This window comes from Bombus huntii, unplaced genomic scaffold (assembly GCF_024542735.1).
Source record: "Bombus huntii isolate Logan2020A unplaced genomic scaffold, iyBomHunt1.1 ctg00000108.1, whole genome shotgun sequence".
Classification (NCBI taxonomy): Eukaryota; Metazoa; Arthropoda; class Insecta; order Hymenoptera; family Apidae; genus Bombus; species Bombus huntii.
This window is the reverse complement of record NW_026099361.1, coordinates 105065-126701: the sequence shown is the minus strand read 5'-3', so window position 1 is coordinate 126701 and position 21637 is coordinate 105065. Positions and strand designations below refer to the sequence as shown.

Here is a 21637-nt window from a genome sequence, read left to right as displayed (position 1 = left end):
TTTATCAAATATTTTAGCACTGTAAAAGCGTCGTAGTAGAGAAATATTAGGTTGTTCCAAAAGTTTCTTTCGTTTTATAAGAAAGTAATAGATGTACAACATTTTTCGTTTTATATTATTTTATTGAATTACGTGTGATCCACCTTTTTCCAATTTAATGTAAAATAATATAGAATAACATAAAACAAAATATGTTGTGCATCTGTCATTTCTTTATAAAACGAAAGAAACTTGGGACAACCTAATAGGAATTTACTTTTATTATCCATTATAAAAATGGATTGTTAATCCTCTAGGAGATACGAACAATATAATTGCAATTAATAAGGAATAAGCTAGCATAACTTGAACCAGCTTTTGCAGAAAGCTATTAGCTAAAGATGTTTATTAAACAATGACAACATGAATTTTCTTAAGTACCCCATTTGGTACTTAATCTACTTCGTAAGTACTGTGTGTCCTAGCCTTCAAAGGATGCAATTTTAACCAGAATGTTTCACATTACTTGCCCGTATTATTTCCTTGTAATATAATTTATATTTACATTATCTACGTTACGTTACATTCTACGCGTTAATGTAATGTGATTTTTATTTCTAATCGAAGTTATTCAAAATTTGTAGTATCTCAATAAAAAATTAACAGCCTGCAAAAACTTCACAGAAGCATTAGTATCTTCGAAACTATTTAATTCAAATGACTAATATTCTTTAACAATATGCACTCGACGACGTTTATCGAGAGAAGTATGTGGCGTAATAGTTAAACTTTCAATTCATATACATATATCGTTTATGAAAAAGTAGTCATTCTGCTTTTGTGATCTGTGACACACTATAAATTCTCATAAGCTAACTAACGCGTAATCTTCTGTAACGTATTAATGTAATATAGGTATGTATATCTCGATTTTGAGCAACCAATTGGTGATAAATAAGCTTTAGTACATACTTCTTACACGTAACAAAAGACCAGTTAACATCTCTGCTCTTAAAAGAAAAACGAAAGAAGCTCTGAAAAGCTGCAGAGTTCAGGTCGAATAACACCAGCTCAGATAAATGACCCTCTAACTTACCTTTGTCCTCATCGACGTCAGTGATTTTAAAGCTAGTTATAAAGTGCACTTCTCAGCCAGCGTCCACGGCAGTCAATATTATTTAACGGGTCTTAACGCGATGTAAAAAGGGAAAAAGGAGGAAAGAGGGAACAGGGAAGCAAAGAGAAGAAACGAATTTTTCATTTTCTCGAAACTGGATCAAGTTTCAGGCTGCTCGCCAAAGAGTCTGTAGCTAACGAGACAAGATTAGACAAACCACGCTTTAAAATTGCCACAGAACTATAATAATCCTCGAAATCAATACGATTCGTCGATCCATCGCCTGATTAAAAAATGAGATAGGATGAAGCTCACTAGTCGGCCTTTGAACTTTCAATAGCGCTTACGGCTCGTATACTCTAGTTTGAATGCTACAATGTAAGCCAAGTCAGCTGTAACTAGCGTTCGCGTGATTGTCGCTATCTATTATTCACGCGTTACACGTTCACCAGACAAACGCGTCTACCGGTTGACATTGTTTTCTGTCCTGAGTTTCAAAGCAATTATGTTGCTTCGTGTAATCAAATCTCGCCAAACTAACGATAAGTTCTTGTTTGATCTTACACAGTTATTAAAACTATACAAGTTAAACCAATCTAGCCTAAACAAGTAATGTCGTTATATATTCTTTTTTAAATCTATATATTGTTTAATAAATCCTGGTTAGGATATAGTAGCTGACAAAAATATTCGGACAAATATATTTGTAGAAACATTTTAGGAGTGTATTATGCATAGTGGCACTATTTAATACTGTACTGTGACTATCATGGTCGTGTTGGTATTATTCGAAACTAATCTGAAAATCTGTATGGAATTTGTAAGATATTTAGTACGAGTACTGTGCATTACTGATATGTACACAACCGAGACGAGATAACGAAGGTACTGCTCTCCATCGTTCATCGCTACGCGTTGCTAATAGCAACGTATAATGCATATATATCTCGCAAAGACCATAAAAGTACCCAATGGAACCACGTTTAATATTTGATAATAATGTCCCATTACAGTTTCGTCATTTTCAATTAATTAAACACGACCCTCTCTTTAAAAATTAGAAGATAAAATACGTAATACAAATCTACTCGAAATCTTTTAAACCTTACGGACGACCTTACGGACCTTACTTATGGTCTTTGAAAGCAGCAGGGATTAGCAGAATATTAACTGCGGATTTTTCTTGGACCGCAGCATGCAATATGAAATATGGTTATTAAAATGTACACTGAAAATTTCATATCCATAAGATACTCGTGCTTGTAGAACCTTGAAAATGAATTCTTAACCCAAATAGTCGACCGCGATACTCGAGAAATTTTGTGAAGCTGACGTCAATACCAATATGTACCGTCGTTGTGCTATTATTTCGTGATAAACCGTATTGATTGCACTTCCATTTCACGGAATTAATTTTTTCACACAAAAAGTGATAACGATAATCGAAAAAAGAAAAATATACTACCACATTTCGTATCAGCATACACAAGCGCACTCGATTTTACACGAGTATACAATTTGCAAATTCGACAGAACGATCGGATTTAATTATTTTTTCGATATTTCAGGCATCAAGTTCTATTTACACAGCGAACGTTGAAATACGGCGAAATACAAAATGTACAAACCACTCTGGACATTAATTAACTTTAAACGTTATTGATTAATTAAAGAAACCAACCATTGTGTTGATTTTTACATTTTGAAAAATTGTTATCCACTTTTGCTTTGTTTAAAAATTGAAAAAAAAAATACTTTTATTGTAAGTCACGAGTATCTCTTTTATTTATTTAAACTTTAGATCAAATATTACAATTTATAAATATATCATTTATTTAGATATACTTGTAATATCTGTTTTATAAGTTTGTACAACCATTTATCTATTTATCTATTTTATTTGCACATAATCTTTATAGACTGATTTTGTAAAGAATAAAAAATTGTGATTCTATTTAAAAACGATCGTGTCAGACTCAAGTGATAAGCGATATATATTTCAGCGATATATATATATTCAGATTTCACTATCACATAAACGGTGCTATTGGAAACGTTTCACAATAGACGTCTTATAAGCGCCTGCGATGTCCGTCATATGTAAAGCTATACCACTGAATCACGGCCGCCATTTAGTGATTAAGGTCGATCACTTAGAGTTGTTAATCCGACATAATGGCGAGCAATACATCGAAGACATTATTGGAAACACAGTTACAGTTTAATTTCATTGAGCTTATTTGCAAATAAATGTGTACAATATATTTTAGAGGTTTTAAATATTATTGCTGACTAAACTTCGCATCTACGCATCATCTTTCTTTAACTTTTTTTGCATTTTCTTATCGACGCATGAAGACGAAATGCGTAAATTTTATTATTTATTTAAACATTACTATATTGTGCTCAAAGTAGCGGAATATCGTTCTATTATCAATATATGAAGAACTAAAAGAATTAAAAAAGAATTAAAAAAATATGTAGTTCAATCAATACTTCGTGTATTTTTCTATCTCCACAAGACAATATCCGGACCAGTTACGCTTACAGTATCAACAAAGATTTGTCCAGCCATACGGAATAAGTCGTACTCAGTAGTTTAAAAGTATTAACCGCACAAACTCCAGAAACACTTTTGAAGTAACTTTCGAACCAATAAATCCCCGAACTAAGAACTGTCATATTTCGTCTCTATTTATGGAATATTGTGAGAAAATGCAAAAAAAAAGAAGTTAAATAGAAAAAGTACTTGGAAACTTAAAAGAAAAAATCTCGAAAAATCTCTTAATACTTTTTACTGTCGTCTTGAGACGCACCATATGTTAAGCTTCTTCGTAGTTACAACTTTTACCGCAGATGTAACGAACTGACAAATGCTTCGAATGGCGCGCGCGCGTCAACGCCTACACTTAAATTTTAAATAAATGTTTTTAAATAAATGTTTAAAATAATACATTAAATGTATTAACTTTCTTGCGCAATTTCATTTAATTTCTTACGATATGGAGGGTTTAATTACGTTTAAGATATCTATTTGAATCTTTTAAATTCGAAGTTTTTTAAAAAATTACCTTAAACTTTATAAAATTAAATCGTTTTTCCACTTTGTTGTATCATAAAATAGTTACTTAAATTCAAACCTTACCGTCGTCTTGAAATATTCTATATTTTCCTCGTCTTAAAAAATTTCCCTACAGAAAGAATAAAGAAGAATAAAATCCCATACGTTAAATTTCGCGTGATTGATGGAATACATAACGATAACGAGAACTAACTAGCGACAACAAGCAACCATTAGCAAGGACAACTGGCGACTATAACCGTCGTCTCTACGATGTATGGCGACTAAGGAGAACAGCCAGCAACTACGGATGACATGTAACAACCAACTGCCCCACTTCTAAAAGACAACTAACTTGCAAACCCTTTGATGGTTTCTGTAGCGTGATATACCCCTTGAACGTGGTTAAAGAATGTGGTCGCCGCTGGACGGCGGTTTGACAGCAAAGCGATCTCGCCAATTCAAAGCTTGACATTACAAACTACCCAGAATCATTAGGCTCGTTATCGAGCATCTAGCTTTCAGAAGGTGCTTTATCATATGATATGACTTCACGATATTTTTATAGCAAGAAGAATGGCCAACCTCTAACAAAACAAATTTTTACTAAGTGCTGCATGTGAGCTGCAGGCCGGCCTACTAGGGAAATTTGACGAATGAATAAACTAAAATATATACGAATATATTCGTTATATCATAAAATGCTCGCATTATGTTCTCTAACACCATAGAGGAAACTAAATTTATATATTAAAAAATTGGAATACCCTCGTACTTCGCAGTCCATGTGTCCGAGCGATGAATTCCCTCCAAACAAGGAAAAACCAAAGGGAGGTCTTCTTCGAAGGACGTGAGAGGGTAAGGGGAGCAACGGGAACGATGATCACGCGATATACTGGCGGCGTACGTATAGAACGGCTGTTGCGAGAGAGTTCGCAAGAAACAAGAAGAAAAAAGGAATCGTAGGCCGACGCGACTATACGCTGTCGACGGACAAACAGCGACTGAGCCTAACTGAAACGAACTCTGTCGCAGTATGAGCACAGGCTACGTTCGCGGGTCGATCGAACACGTTCTGCGCCTTTCCTCGGCACCAGCGTCAAAACCACCCTCGACGAGCGCAACGCACTGGTGCACCTGCAATATTAACCACTGGTCTTTCCTTTTTCGCGCGATATTATATCAGCACCTATGATACCATTTCAAAGACCGCAATCAAAACATTAAATACCGCATTAAAGCCATACAATAATTCGCAATATTCATTCGTAAACGTTATTGTATATGTGCTTAATTAATCGTTATTATGTTTCGAATGATTTACTACCTCATATTCCATAAGCAGATATATGGTTCATTTTCATCTCAAGTACGATATAATTTGTAACAAATATTTATAATTCACAATGTAAAATATTTATAATTCATTGGAAATATTATTCTATCACGGTATAGTGGTCAAATTTCACATAAATCACAAACATATGGTAGTCAGAAGCTATACTCACGACATGACAAATCATGATGATGTCATGAAAAATGGCGTCCGTCCATATATATTCAAACGCAACGAACAAGTTCGAACTTTTCGAGAATAAACGATTTGTTCGATAACATCTGTCGCGAGCTTCTCTTCCTTTAACGATAACAATTGACAACTAAAGCTCGAGAGGCTCGTAAGGATGAACAGCGACGAGTATCTAGAAGCTATGTACTCACCTGGGCAAGGAGACTCCAACACCAAGGACGTTGGAAGTTTCAAGAAGCGAAGATGGAAACTGAAGTAGCACGTCAGGTCAACTCTGGCAAAAACTGCTAAAGAAAGAAAAATCCAACTAATTTGTTTCCAACAATAAAATGAAATTAATTTGTTTCACAAATTATTAACTGGATATTATTCAAAAATTATTCAAAATTCGCTTGATTGATTCACGGCCCGGGACACTTGGGTCATGCCATTTTGGTAATGGACGAAAATGGCAGAAGGAAGAACGACCGTTTTTTTATATTTCTCTTTCCCCGGGAAACGAAAGAATGCCCGAGCACCTTGTTTCATTTCTTCTCGACATCAATTTCAATCTTTTTAAACGAAATATAATCTGAACGATGAAAAGTTCATTCAAATAATGCTCCGCGCCAGACACTCACGAAAATTAAGAAGAAACACGGAAAATTCGCGAATAAAACGGATTTCTTTGTCCCAGTGAGATAATAAATCTCGTACACGTATTGGTTTTTAAAATCAATATATCCACCAATGTGCACTCGTTTAACAAGGGTGATGGAACGTGCCAAAAATCTCTCAAGAGGGTCTTGGCAACGGAAGAGTCGAAAATGTCACAATTATGAATGAAAAATTCGAATAGTTGCTGATTTTACAGTCGAAACCGATAAAGAACTCCAGATATTCCCCCAATTAATTTACAATAAATTCGCGAAAATGATCGATTGCTGACGTCATTGTATTCTAGAAAGATTGTAAAACGATAAGAATTTATTGAAAAAACTTATATTCGATGATAACACTTCTAATAAGAGTACTAAGAGGAGCGATTCTGTACTCACCTTCCTGCCTCGAAGTACCGAACGCAATTAACCGTCCGCCCAGGATGGAACCGTTCGGAACTTTTGTAAGTCACTGCACGGCCGCTGCTTATGGTGGAAATGTAATAGATATAAGTACAGAGCGCGTGAGCGAACTAAAAACGCGATAGAGAAGTAGAGAGAGGATGTTCCGTCCTTGTATAATGACGCGCACTTGTACAGGAAATATGTAACAGCGGTATACGAGCAGCGTCAGTGTCCACTAGTGTGCATGCCTGATTAAACAAGGACAGGAAGTATCTATACATGGTGTTCTCTTTCTATTTCCATGTTGCATCCATCTTACTATACAGTACACACACTCAGCTATTCTATCATTATATTTGTGCGTTGCTTATGTGTGAACCAAACATTTCCATGACAACAAATCGTTTGTCTCTTGTTTGATGCTCGGTTTTCAACAGAGTTGAAAGAATTTTTTAAGAGAAACGCAATGGACGGGTTGTTTTTAAAGTAATAAACGGAAATTCTCGTATCCATTGAGAAGCGATAGGCGATTTGAAAGTGTCACTATGAACGGTGATTTATCGATGCAAGGTAGTATGAATAAGATATTTTATAATCTGCGAAAAAAGGTAAGGAATATTCTAGATTTTAGATTTTAGAATTTCCACGTCACAGACGAGTGTGTTTTGTTATTTGATTTGTAATATTGCTGCAGTTCTCTTAATAGCTGTTCGTTTCATGCGATACTCGCACATAGTATCTATGACTTTTGCTTCTAACAATTTTTATAATTAGGCTGTATCAAAAATTTTTAACGTTCGTGTTTCATGAAAAATCATGTGTAACTCGTTGAATTCGCAAATGTAACAAAAAATTACATGAAAAACCTTATATTATTGTAATGAAAAAATAATTATATTAGGAGGAGAGTCGTATTTCGGAACGTCATCGGAACATATTACACCTTGTATGTGATTATTTGGAACACAATGGGTGAGTATATTATAATTAAAATATATTCCTAGTTCCAATTCTTTTGAATAGTGTCAGTGACCAATCGAAATAGAAATCAGTGGACATCATGGAGAGAGAAGGCGAAACCAAATTTGAAAATTCGACATCGGTAATTCAGTAGTTAAGAATAACTCAATCGATTATGTAGATTAACTAGTTATAAACAAATATATGAAGTATAAATTCAAATTATTCTTATCCATCTAAAAATTGGAAATTAAAAAGCAGAAGACAAGAAATTATCTTCGAGGATTTATATAGTAAATACATTCTTTTGCCTGTCTTACCTAGAGATAAAACAGTTGTTTGATGGTTATCTTATAGTGTTCAGTCATTGCGAAAAATATTTTTAATTAGTTAAAAACTATAATTAATTAAAAACTACATTTTTTTATGTATATAGACGTTAGCGATGTATTATTCCGGGAAGCTCGTCTATCTCCCGAACATCGGGTTTGCGACAACATCGATTTGGAAATTATCGTTGCAGAGTATGAAAATTATTACAAGATGAAATTTCAAAAATATCCCATATTGTGTAAGAAAATAACTGGAAGGGAAATGACGAGGGAAGTGACAAATGCAAGCAAAACGTAAGAATTTAAATTATTTAACGATATTAAACGGTATTCAACGTATTCAACGTATCGTATTCAACGTATCATATTACAATATGATCCAGTGTTTGTAGAAGTATTGAGACAAAAGCCAAATCTGTTAGTAAACAAGCGAGAAGTGAGCCTGTGAAAGAGACGAATCTACAGCAGAAGATAACTGATGACAATACGAATCATATTAATCTCGCAATGACAGTGACGTCAATATTCCCCAATGAGAGTGATGGACGTTCATCAGAAGAGCTATTTAACGTCCCAATGGAACCATCCATGCAATCGAAGATATTGAAATGCATTGAAAAGCTTTATTCAGATAATCCGGAATTACGAGGCTGAGGACATCTCATGCGTAAGTTATTTTCAAGTAATATACGTATCGTAAAGCTTTTAAACGATAAAATTCCCGTCGATAAACCGTCCAACGTATATCGACGATGACGTGATTTCAGTAACGCTTCAAATATCAAATTACGTAACACTTACTTAATATAGAGAAGACGTCATTTTATCTTTGTATCGTCACAGGAGATCATAGTAAACAAATTAAATGTACATTGGGATGACGTTATAGGCCTAGAGGAATGTAAAACCGCTGTTAAGGAGGCCGTTGTGTATCCCCTTAAGTATCCTATCTTTTTTGATGGCCCGTTTTCCCCCTGGAAAGGTATTTTGCTGTACGGCCCACCTGGTACAGGTAAGATACTCGTATTCTTTTCATTTCTGTACGTGTTTACAAGAAATATACAAAACAGGGAAAACGAAGTTAGCGAAGGTAGTCGCGACAGAATGCCATTGCACCTTTTTTAACATAAATGCCAGCTCATTGGTCAGCAAATGGAGAGGCGATTCCGAGAAGTATATACGTGTAAGTTGCTTTGTCTATGTAAGTTTCTTTGTTCCTTTGTCTATGAAGGAGAGATTCTAGGTATAAAAAGATTTGATTTTATTTTTCGTCATTTATATATAAATAGAATAGTTGTTTGGAAAACGAAATGATATCATATTCGTGATGAGGCAATGAATTTAAGGAATTTCGAATATAATATTTAATGAATAATACATTTGTTAAACTGAACAGGTTTTATTTGAACTTGCCTATAGTCATTCGCCTACAATTATTTTTATCGACGAGATTGACTGGATCGCCACAAATAAAGGAGACTGTATATTGTCTGAACCTGCAAAGAGATTCAGATCAGAACTTCTTTCTAGATTGGATGGATTAGTGTCTAATGAAAATTCTAATGTAGTTCTTCTGGCTACAACTAATTCCCCTTGGTACGTATATCACGTTATTTCAATGTTTTCTAAGTAGAAAATATCGTAATATTTCTCCAAATTCCAAATATGTTATTGTGTTGTTTGAAGTATTCCTTCATTATTATTAGTATAATAGAACGATAATATTTATTGTAAATATGTTATTAGGGGCATTGATGCAGCTTTACTCAGGCGTCTCGAAAAGCAAATATACGTATCATTACCCAATGAAGTTGCTCGACTTGGTATATTCAAATTATACCTTAGCAACCACTTATTAGAAAATACAGATATTGTAAACCACATAGTAAAATGTACTGAAAGATATTCTTGTGCAGATATAAAATTGCTTTGTAAGCAAGCGTGGCTACTAGAAATAAGCCCGATATGGAGGAGACTTGAAAAGAAAGAAACACCTGTTACCACTTTGAAATATGAATTAAAAAGTTATGAAATATTAGCAAAATTGTTAAAAAAAATGTCACCTACAGTTATGCAAATAGATAAATATGATACGTGGAACAAATAAATACGCAATCGTAAGGACAGATATTGAAAAATCGTTCGAGAAATCATTCGCATGTGTGTGCATGTGTGTGCGCGCACGCGCTATAGGCTAAGTTTAAAATGTTCGGTTGTATTATATCCTTGTATTATATATGTCGGAGATGAAAGGAAAACCGGAGCCTTCCCTTTGCAATTTTGAGGAAGCCTTCTAATGCTTTAGCCTAGATTTTATCATAACTGTAATTAAGCAATTGTCATTTGTAATTGTTTGATATTTGTGAAAGCGAAGGTGGGTTCGAGGTGACAACTGGTCGCCGAACGTAGCCACGGTCACGGGATAAACGTTTTGCCCGACGAAGGTGTGGATCGGTTGTATTGTTCTCCCTAGAAATCACATAGAATTGTACTTTAGAGATGTCGATATAATGGGACACACGTTGTATTAGGAATCAATCTCCAGACAGAAACTGCCTAGTAACGGCGTTTGAATCTTTCTCGATGTTTCCAAAGAGTATACAACAAACTTTTGACAGAAATTGCCTAGCAACAACGATTGGAACCTTCTCGATGTTTCCAGCGAGCATATAACAAACAAATGCAATCGTATAGCGAAAAAGATTTTCATCAGATATTCATTCGTGTGATCACCTTGGAAAGTGATACATCGAGCAATTTACCGAGTGTCTCAGCAATTGTAGTTTGTGTTTAAAATTATTCTACACATAGTAAAGAGTTATCCTGTTGACCGTGGATTCGTTTGAACCCCGGAACATTGTTAATAGCGTTAATTAAATTCATTATTCGTGAAACTTATCAATCGTTAATCTCATTATACGTTAAATTCATTATTCGTAAGACATATTATTCGTTCCTCTTATTGTTCGTTAAACTTATTAATCTTTAATCTAATTATTAGTTAAACTTATCGTTTGTTAATCTTATTATTTATTAAACTCATTATTCATAATATTTTGTAAAACCTTGTTTATTCGCGTAAATATATTCTCTGTTTCGTAAAACAATGGCTAATTCAAACGAAGGATCATTACGCGCCTTAAATCCTAATGATAACCCGACATATATATGTGAGTGTATTTTATCAAAAATATGTTTTTTATGTTTTCTTATCTTAGTAATTATTTTTAAAAAAGTCTTAAAGTCTTATATGAAAATAAAGCTGTTCTTTATTTCAAATAATTGAAGTAAATAAATACAATGAGTTTTATATTTTATTATATCTTATATTATTGTTATATTGTTATTGAAAAAATTGATATAATCAACAGTTCTTCCTGTTCTCTTGATTGTTTCTTGCTTGTTTCAAACCATGGTAATAACCTACAAAAGAAATAACATAGTCCATTGAAAATTTAATATACAATAAAATACTTATATGAAATAATTACCTGTGTAATATACCATGTAACCACTAATATACCATGACATCAACATACTTGAAAGTGCGTCTGTATCATTATCTGGTAATCTAGTACATTTTATTAAAATTTCGTATTTTTTTTCCAAATAAAATGTTAAACTTATTCCAAATTACTTATTAATATTAGAAGTATTCAGCATTCCATTAGAATTTTTAAATTGTACTTACTTGGCCATTAATTGTGGTGGTAAAGGAGGTGCAGGTGGCATTATATCAGTCATCGAATTGAAAGATGGTCCCGGTATGAAGTGATGTTTATACGCATTTGCTTCTTCAGAGTCACAATCCATTTTTTCTACATTATATTTTTTCGAATTTACATTTGTAGAAAAATTAGTCTCACAAGTCTCATCGTTCTCTTCATTGAATTTCTCTTCCAAAGCTTTCTTTTGTTGTGCTATTTGACTTTGCAAACCTTCTGATTCTAAAAGAGAACTCAACTCGACTTTCTGTGTATTACCATAGCCTAAACACAGAGTAAAAGAAATTTTTGTCATTTAATAGAATGACTGAGTGCCATTCGGTTACTGTCCTTACAGGCAATGTATTAGAATTTCCCGTGCATAAATGTATATGTATAAATGTTTGCCTTGATATATGTAGTAATAATCACTCGTCTAATGAGGAGAATTATATTCCAAGCAGCTAATAATGAACAATAAGTAACATGCATGTTTATGGTTCATGACCCTATATCCCACGGGTCTCCCCATAGACATTGACAGGTACTCCTGCCCAGTTAAGGACCTGCTGAATGACACTGTGATAGACTATGCGAAAGCCTTTACTTCATATATATATGTATTTTTAGTACATTTCTTAATTGACATAACCATCATGCTAAAGGTATTACCTACAAATTTTACAACACACGTGCTGTTGAGGTTATTCGGTGTGTAAACAGAGAAAACACGTGGATAAATTGTAAGGTAGAAAATATATTTAAATAGAAGTGTAATAAGTAAAAATACAATTTGAGCTGGTCCAGATCCGCACGCTAGCTGTGTTACCTAATAACTGAAAAACCCCGAAGCCAACGTCGCCTGTCTACTGTTTATGGCCTGACTTCGTCGCAGTCTTTTGTCTACACGCTGTCGATGGCTTCAGTGCTTGAGAAAACTAAAAAAGACCAGATGTAGAGTTTTCTTAGAAGTGAACTTCAACACCCTCCCTAAAACTCTACATCTCTACAAACAATTATCTCAAATTTACAAATTATCTCTTAATATTTTCTAACTCTTGTCGTAAATATCTGAAAATTAATTTGTCAATGCCTTCTCAAGTACATTTGCCAGCCGCCTTTCTCTTTTCCATACAAATTAATTTATTACACAAAAAAAAAAAAAAAAAACTAGAAGACTAAACAGATCATGTAGAGTTTTTCCTCTTTTTGTTTGAGAAGTAATAATCACTTCGACACCCTCCCTAAAAACTCTACATGTTTACAAACAATTACATCTTAATATCTTTTTTACTTTTCAAACCTAACTTTTTCCTTAAATATTCAAATCTCGGTTTTGGCAATGCCTTTGTACATATATCCGCCAATTGCTCTTCGCTTGTTACATACGTTATATCAATTTCGCCTCTATTGTATAAATCTCGCAAGAAATGATATCTTACGTCAATATGCTTACTTCTTTGATGGAATTCTGGATTCTTAATTAATTTCACGGCACTAGTATTGTCTACACATAGCATATACTTAAGGATCTCTAATTTACATTCAAGAAATATTTTCTTTAGCCACATAATTTCTTTCGCTCCTGAGGCTGCACTGACATATTCAGCTTCGGTCGTAGATAAAGCTATACATTGTTGTCGCTTACATTGCCATGTGATGGCCGCATTCGCATACTTACATACAACGCCTGATGTCGACTTTTTTGTTTCTTTGTCGCCTGCATAGTCAGCGTCGCTAAAGGTTTCGAGACTGCCTGCTTTTGTATATAAGAGTCCCATGTCTGCGGTCCCTTTTATGTAGCGCAAAATTCGTTTGACTAATTTCCATTGATACTGGTTTGGATTCTCTAAGTGTCTCGCCGCTATATTTATTGCAAAACTAATATCTGGCCTACTTACGGTTTGTAAAAACATTAAGTTCCCTACGGCTTCTCTGTATGGTGCGTTACAATCATTATCGCCTATGTTACTTTCGTTCCAATTAGTCTCGATAGGTGTAGAAACACTGTTTGCCTCATTCATATTAAATTTTTCCAATATGTTTTCGATATACCTACTCTGATGAATGAATATTGAACCATCTTCTAATCTATTAATTTCAAGTCCAAGAAAACTCTTTACTTCTTTCGAACTCGTAATTTTGAATTCTTTATTTAAATCATCGAAGAATTTATCAATTAAAGATTCGTCTGAAGCTGCTACCAGTCCATCGTCTACGTATATGGTCATCAACATTAATTTGTCGTCTTCTGTATAAATATAAAAACAAGGATCTGCGTTACTCTGATAAAATTTTAAGTTCGAGATAAATTTTGTGAAACGTTCCGTCCAACATCTTGGAGACTGCTTTAAGCCATATAGGCTTTTTAGCAATTTACAAACCCGATTTGTACCATCATCATAACCTTTAGGTTGTTTCATATAAATATCTTCTTTCAGACTTCCATATAAGAATGCGGTTTTAATGTCGAACTGTCCGAGGTGTAAATTATTTTTGGCTGCAATACTGAGCATTAATCTAATTGTGTCAAACCGAGCAACGGGACTATATGTTTCCTTATAATCTATGCCTTCTTTCTGTGAACACCCTCTTATTACAAGTCGCGCTTTGTATCGTTCCGAGTTGTCCGGATTTAGCTTTATCGTTAAAACCCACCTATTGCTAAGTACCTTCTGATCTTTAGGTTTTTCTACAAGTATCCACGTCTTATTTTCATGGTGCGATTTCATTTCATCATTCATAGCTGTTTCCCATAACTCTTTCTTTTCGGATCTCATCGCTTCGTTAAAATCCACCGGTAATTTTTCCGCCACGTACGTTACTGGGTTACCATAAAAATCGGTTCGTTTGATCTTATCTCTATCTCTCAATTGTCTCATATTGTCGCTAGTTCCATGAGGTTGTTTTTCATGTTCACTCTCTGCACTTTCATACGTACATGCTCTATCGCTCTGCGCACTCACATCTTCGCGCTCGACAATTTTCGGTAAACTTAATTTTACGAATTTCGCATTTTCTAGTTCAGGCTTAAATATTACGTCACGGCTTAATATTACATTTTTTACTGTTGGCACGTACACTCGATACCCTCGTCCGTCATCTAAATAGCCTACCAAATATCCTTTGTTAGCCTTTTTGTCAAGTTTTGTCCTTTTCTCCGCAGGTATGTGAGCAAAGCACTCAGTACCGAAAACCCTAAACTTTTCTAAATTCGGCGGTTTCCCGTACCACAGTTCATATGGTGTTTTCTTATCTTGTCTTGTCGGCCCCGTCTTATTTATGACATGTACTGCTGTGTTCATGGCTTCGGCCCATAAGAACAGCGGTAGATTTGGTTTCGAATATAGCATCGACCGACCTGCCTCTACTATTGTTCTATTTTCCCTTTCTGCGACACCATTCTGTTCAGGAGTGTATGGGACGTTAATCGTGTGCCTAATTCCCTGACTTCTTAAAAATTCTTTGACTTCTTTATTTTGGAATTCTTTCCCTCCATCACTATGAATTTCTTTAATTTTATCCTTAAATTGATTTTCAACTTCTAGGCAAAAGGTTTTTAGTTTTTCAATTACTTCTGACTTACGTCGTAAGAAGTAAATCTTTGTGAATTTTGAAAAATCATCTTTAAATGTCAGAAAATACAGTTTCTTGCCTAATGACTCGACTTCCATAGGTCCACATACATCCATATAAATAATTTCGCGAGGTTTAGTCGCCCGATTGATTTTCTCGTGAAAACTCGATCTATGCTGTTTCCCGTACTCGCAACCTTCACAGAAAAAGTTATTATCCTCTACAACTTTCATATTTGAATTCTTTAAGAATTCTTTAACATGTCTGATGTTCTGATGACATAGCCGTTCGTGCCATAACTGCAATGTGTCCGCGTTTGACTCCGCTCTATTGCTAAAATTACAAACTGACGGTATGATAACTCGCATATCTACTTTATACAAATTTCCGATAACAGAACCTCTTGCTATTATTTTCTGATTTTGTAAAAATATGCAATTGGTCCCTTCCTTTGAAATACAAAAATCTATGCCCCTTCTTGCGACAGATCTAATCGAAAACAGATTTCTTTTCATACCTGGTACGTATAGAACATCGTTCATTGTACATGTTACCCATTTGCCGTCCACAAAAGTCTCTACTCTGATTTTTCCTTTGCCGCACGCATCCATGAACGGACCATCGCCGATCTCTATCTTCACCGTGTTATCGAATTCTTCGAAAACGCTGAACCATTCCCGTCGTCCTGTCATGTGATCCGTAGCTCCTGAGTCGATTATCCAAACATCAGCGTTTGCCGTTTGTATCGCTGAGGTACTTCCTAATAGACCAATTCCGCTGTGATCCCGATTTTGGTTTCTAGGTTCCTGGTTGTCTCTATTGTTGCTTCTTTTGTTATTTTTAAAACAGTTTTTGCTGGTGTGGCCTTTCCTTTTGCATATAAAGCATCTAAAGCAATCCTTCTTTAGATGGCCAACTTTTCCACAGTTAAAGCAACTTGGTCCTTGTTTTTCGTATTCACGTTTACTTGACTGCTTCTGCTATTCCCTTTTATAATTATTACCTTTTGTTACCAGTGCCACCGATGTTTCCTGGTCGTCTTTCTTCCATCTAATTTCTTCCGTCATCAGCCTGGTACTAAGCCTGTCTAAGGTCTTCTTTTCTTCTTCCGCGGAATCCCACGCACTGTGAAAATGATCGAATTTGTTTGGTAACACCGATAAAATGCGTGTTATCAGCATTTTCTCGCCAATTTCACTCCCAAGGACTTTCATCTTCGCCGCTATGAGTTCCAACTTTGATAGGTTGTAAGAGACATTTTCAGATTCTTCCCATTTAAAATCGAAGAACTGCTTCTGGACCATATTTAAATTCTCATCCGACTTCATGTCATATACTGTATTCAGCTTTTTCCACATTTCATGTGCTGTCGTGCAACATAAAAGAAGATCCAACGGTTTCTTTCCTACTGAGGTCACGATTAATTTTCTCGCTAATCGATCTGCTTTCAAAAATCTTCCACGAGCGATTTCTTTCTCCGCGCTGTTACCTGGATGACACAAATTCTCTTCACACACGTTGATCAGGTCGTCATCTTCCTCCAAAAGTGTACGCATAACAAAACGCCACTGGAGCCAATTTTCTTCGCCGCGTAACATCTCGACCTTCGCACTTGCTGATTCCATTTTAGCACTATCCCTTATTTTACTAAGCACAACACTTTAACAATTTATTCATTTCACGTTGCTACCTTGCAATTTACAGCCCTGGGCCCATAACCTGTTGAGGTTATTCGGTGTGTAAACAGAGAAAACACGTGGATAAATTGTAAGGTAGAAAATATATTTAAATAGAAATGTAATAAGTAAAAATACAATTTGAGCTGGTTCAGATCCGCACGCTAGCTGTGTTACCTAATAACTGAAAAACCCCGAAGCCAACGTCGCCTGTCTACTGTTTATGGCCTGACTTCGTCGCAGTCTTTTGTCTACACGCTGTCGATGGCTTCAGTGCTTGAGAAAACTAAAAAAGACCAGATGTAGAGTTTTCTTAGAAGTGGTAACCACTTCAACACGTGCCATTGTTTTCGTAAATTTTTGATATTATAGCTTCATAAGTTTCTCCATCCTCTGAGTATATTGCACGATAAGGTGCTCCTATGATCCATTTCTATAGAGAGAAGATGTGTATACAAATAAATATAAGTAAATAGCAAAATAAAATAATTTGCTTCTTAATCAATATATTTAATAATATTCTGTATCAAATTTGTAATATTCTATCAAAATCACAACCTTGTGTAATTTACTTGCGTGTTTAGGCTGCTTAAGATTTTGTAGGTTTTCTTTCGGTTGAGAATTTCCAACATCCATTCCCATTCGCTTGATAACTTCTTCTTTTGCTAAATATATTGCTTTATCATATGCTTCTATTAATGCACTATCATCCCAAACATTATCATTGGCTGAGTCTGTATCTTTTTGAGATAGCAAATTATACGTTATTAATATTGATACAAGTATTTTATTATCAAACTATTGCAAATTATCATATATGTCATTTTTCAAAAATTGACTAAAAGGTAGTGGATACTGTTAATTACTATTATGCTAAGATCTTGTACTAAAATAATGTTAAAACCATTACGTTTCCATTACCATACATACGTTTCCATTTCCTCGTATAAAAAGAACATTCATATCATCTGCCATTTTAAAATAACATCATTTAAATATTGAAGTTGCTTCTGAAATATTAATTTGTCTCATTTCTTTAACTCTAACACATTGTAAACAATGATGACATTATACCAACTATAATACTAAAAATCTATTCCCCATACATTCGAAAGATTATTTTTTGAAGCAAGGTTAACATTGAATGTTCCCAAACTTCAATAACTGTACTTTACTTTCTTTACAATATCTAACAATATATTAGAATACTATAAAAAAATATTGTATGCACAAGAAACTGTTTATAGCGAAATAGCAAAAGAATTAATCACATATTATAACTAAAACGAGATTGTTAAGTAGATTATATTATACTGCATATGCGTTAGTGTTTCAGCTGGTAAATATAGTTTTTATATCTGAAGATAAATAAGATTTAATTCTATAAAATTGCATAATGAATTATACATCTATCTATTACTATTCGTATTTCCCCTTAGTTGTATGTTGTCAATAGCATCAATCACGAACATATAAATAAATATAGAAGAAACCGTTCGGAAATGGAAAGGGAAAAATGAACATGGAAGACAAGAAAGTTTTCTTCAGGTTTAGCGTATGCGTGATACGCTTTGAATGTCTCAGATAAAGATAAAGATACTCTGCTCATTTCTATTTGTTCCGCAGAACGAGAAATTTGTTGTCTTTCATATTGGTTTTTACGATTCAATTTTTGGGCAGTTTTCCCTAGCGAGTGTCGGTTCCTGTTTGATATAACCAGACCGTAATTTATACAGATATGTATTATAGATATATATTTGTAAAACTGAAATCAGATGAAATAAATGTTGCCTGAGGTTTTAAACGTTTAATAAAAACAATATTTCATTTGAAAAAAATGTAAGATATGTAAAATTACACATTGATCATTTTGCTGGTCTTGTATCATAAAACGTGTGGCCCGAAGAGCACGTGTCCGGTAGAGATACGTCACTTGTGTTAGGAATCGTTTTATAACCTATCACAGTAAAGGAACGTCCCAGTATAGCAGCCGAAGAATGCCGTGGAAGTTTTTGTACAAAGTACAATTGATCTACAATTGATATTTTCCGCAATACTTATCTGGTGTTCGGTCAGGGTGTCCCATACTCATGATATTTATGACAGTGGAATGGCGTTAGTAAATCAATTACAAAAATTTTCGAGATCAATTCTCGGTATTGCATCAAATTATTCAAAATATACAAGCAACACAACGTTGCCCTTTTTGCAGGCAACAAGAGGAATATCGACCACGCAACCACTTTCAGAAAAACAAGAGTAAGTGATACAAATTTTCTTGTGCTTTCCTTCTTTTTTTAATAGAATTTCAGTACTTGCCTTCCAATATAAAATTGGTGTCAAAATAATAATGCTAATAATAATGTCTAAGAAATTTTTCTCTTTGTAGGAGTATAACATCTAGAAAAATAACATAGTATTAATAGAATAGTATTAATAAGAACAACATTGACAGTGAACAACTAAAAATATAACACTGTTATAAATATATGATATACGAATTTTATTTATGTATTATTAAGACAAGTATATCTTATTTTTAAATTATTTCTATTATCATAAGTGATACATATAATTAAGGTATAATTAAGAGAAGATTAATTGAAGAAACACAAAAAATAAAGAAAATAATTATATTGAAATAATTTTTATCTTTCATAAATATTATTTTCAGAGTAAATATAACGTTTGTTAAAGCAAGTGGAGAGAGAATCAAAGCAAAAGGGAAAGTAGGAGATACTATATTAGACATAGTAGTAAATAATGAAATTGATTTAGGTGGATATGGTATGTTTTAAAGAAGCATAATTTACTTAATTTAAAATAAATAATTTTGAGGTAGAAAATATTTGAAAATTTTCATTTTTATCAAGTTTAATATTCTTATTATTTTTAACTTTTGATACTTTATTATATAAGTATGTTGTAATCTTAAAATATAATTGATATAGGTGCTTGTGAAGGAACATTAACTTGTTTAATATTTTCGAAAGAAGTTTATGATGCACTTCCTGACAAACCAACAGATGAAGAATTAGACATGTTGGATTTAGCATATGAATTAATAGATACGTTATAATCAGTAATATTAATAATCAGTATCAAATCATTCACATTATTAATTCTATTACCTTTTAATATTTTATAAAGTGAATTTTTCTATTCAAATTTATGTAAAAACAGGTTAGTATTGGGTATTTCGAAATCTGCATCTCAATGTAGAATTTTAAATCGCTATCTCTGAATACTACGAAACTGAAATTATAATAAATTTTCATAGTTTTTTATTTATGACCCTATAATCATTACAAATCTATGTTGGAATTAGCATATTTACAATGTTGATTTTCAAATGGATAAATAGAAATCTTATTGTGTATTAGTATTAATTTGTATAGCAATAAATATATTTATTGACATATTCAGTTATATAATATTTAATTTCAGGTCACGGCTAGGCTGTCAAATAGTAATGTCTAAGGAACTAGATGGAATTGAGGTAAGAGTTCCATCAACAATTAATGATGCAAGAGCATAACTGAAATTATCTATAGGTTTTTGAAAATTTGTATACAATGTTATACATCTCTTGTTAAAAAACCCTTGTTATAATTATTAAAATATTGGTATTAAAAAAATATAATAAAGAATCGTGTTTAAATGTGAAGCTTATATATATACATATGTTATAGTATAATTGCAATTTTGATATTTGTACATTGCCATTGTAAAAAGCCTATCCAATTATGAAGAAAATATATCTTTTATTTTTAATATACAGGGTGTCAATTTTAAAACGTTCATCTAAATTATTTTCGTTACTATTAAAGATAAGAAGAAATTACTAAGGAAGACTTAAATGGTTTTAAGATGTGTACTTGGTTATGATAAAAAAGACTCTTGTGGAATAAATTTTGCAACTTCTGAAAGATTAGATAAAAGCTTAGAACCTAAAAAATAATTTGAAATTAATTTCGTTTAGATATACTGTTTGATTTCTTAGCTATGGGCAAGTTTAAAAGATCATCAAACTCATGGTCAACAAAACAACAGAAATGTACATGCAATGCTTTTTCGTTTCACAACAAGTTATCTGACACTATCATCATTTTCGTGGCACATGCAACATTATCGATTCAGTATAGTAATGTTTTGGATTAAAACAAATGTCTCGACATTGGAGCAAAATATTTCAACTTTTAAGGACTAAAATTAAAACTTATGAGTTTGTTTATAATTTTAATAGATTTTATTAATATTGTGTTTACTGGTTTATTAATTACAAGAAAGTTTGTAAAAGACTGAAGTTTTACGTAAAAAGTACAAATATTCTTTCAACAAAATTAGTCAAATCACATCATTATTTATACATATTGTATATAAATAAAATATGCGGATATATTACTTTACCCTAGAATTAAAATTCAATAATATTGAAGAATCTTATTTATTCAGATTTTGTACATTATCGCTTCTAACCTCGGATAATAGAACAACAAATTAAATATTTTTAAACAAAAAAACTTTGTTCCTTTGTTTGATATCCCTTGCTCGCGTTTCTTAACTACTTAGATATAAAATACTTACGTTTTCGAAAATTCATACTTCACAAGCTACTAAACGCTTTATCTGTTCAGAATAATTTATTGTTTTCTTAACTA

General features: G+C 33.3%; 2 protein-coding genes across 4 annotated transcripts; one reads left to right on the top strand and one right to left on the bottom strand.

Annotated features, from left to right (window-relative positions):
- Positions 1–11266: 11266 nt before the first annotated feature.
- LOC126876966 (survival motor neuron protein-like) lies at positions 11267–12547 on the bottom strand (the record flags this gene model as incomplete). The annotated part of the gene is made up of 4 exons (XM_050639836.1): positions 11267–11443; positions 11512–11591; positions 11712–12009; positions 12397–12547. Coding segments are annotated over 4 exons (588 nt in total), but the record flags the coding sequence as incomplete, so codon positions are not given.
- A 6156-nt stretch (positions 12548–18703) lies between these two features.
- Positions 18704–20754, top strand: LOC126876965 (adrenodoxin-like protein 2, mitochondrial). 3 transcript variants are annotated; one of them, XR_007694641.1, is made up of 4 exons: positions 18704–19235; positions 19366–19556; positions 19651–19763; positions 20424–20754. XR_007694641.1 is itself a non-coding variant. In XM_050639834.1 (3 exons), the coding sequence occupies exons 1-3, from the start codon at positions 19087–19089 to the stop codon at positions 20432–20434; spliced, it is 273 nt and encodes a 90-aa protein (XP_050495791.1). In that variant the 5' UTR covers positions 18712–19086; the 3' UTR covers positions 20435–20754. The 3 variants fall into 3 exon arrangements, 1 of the variants encoding a protein (XP_050495791.1); XR_007694642.1 differs by having other exon boundaries at positions 18705–19235; positions 19366–19502; XM_050639834.1 differs by lacking the exon at positions 19366–19556 and having other exon boundaries at positions 18712–19235.
- The last annotated feature ends 883 nt before the right edge of the window (positions 20755–21637 follow it).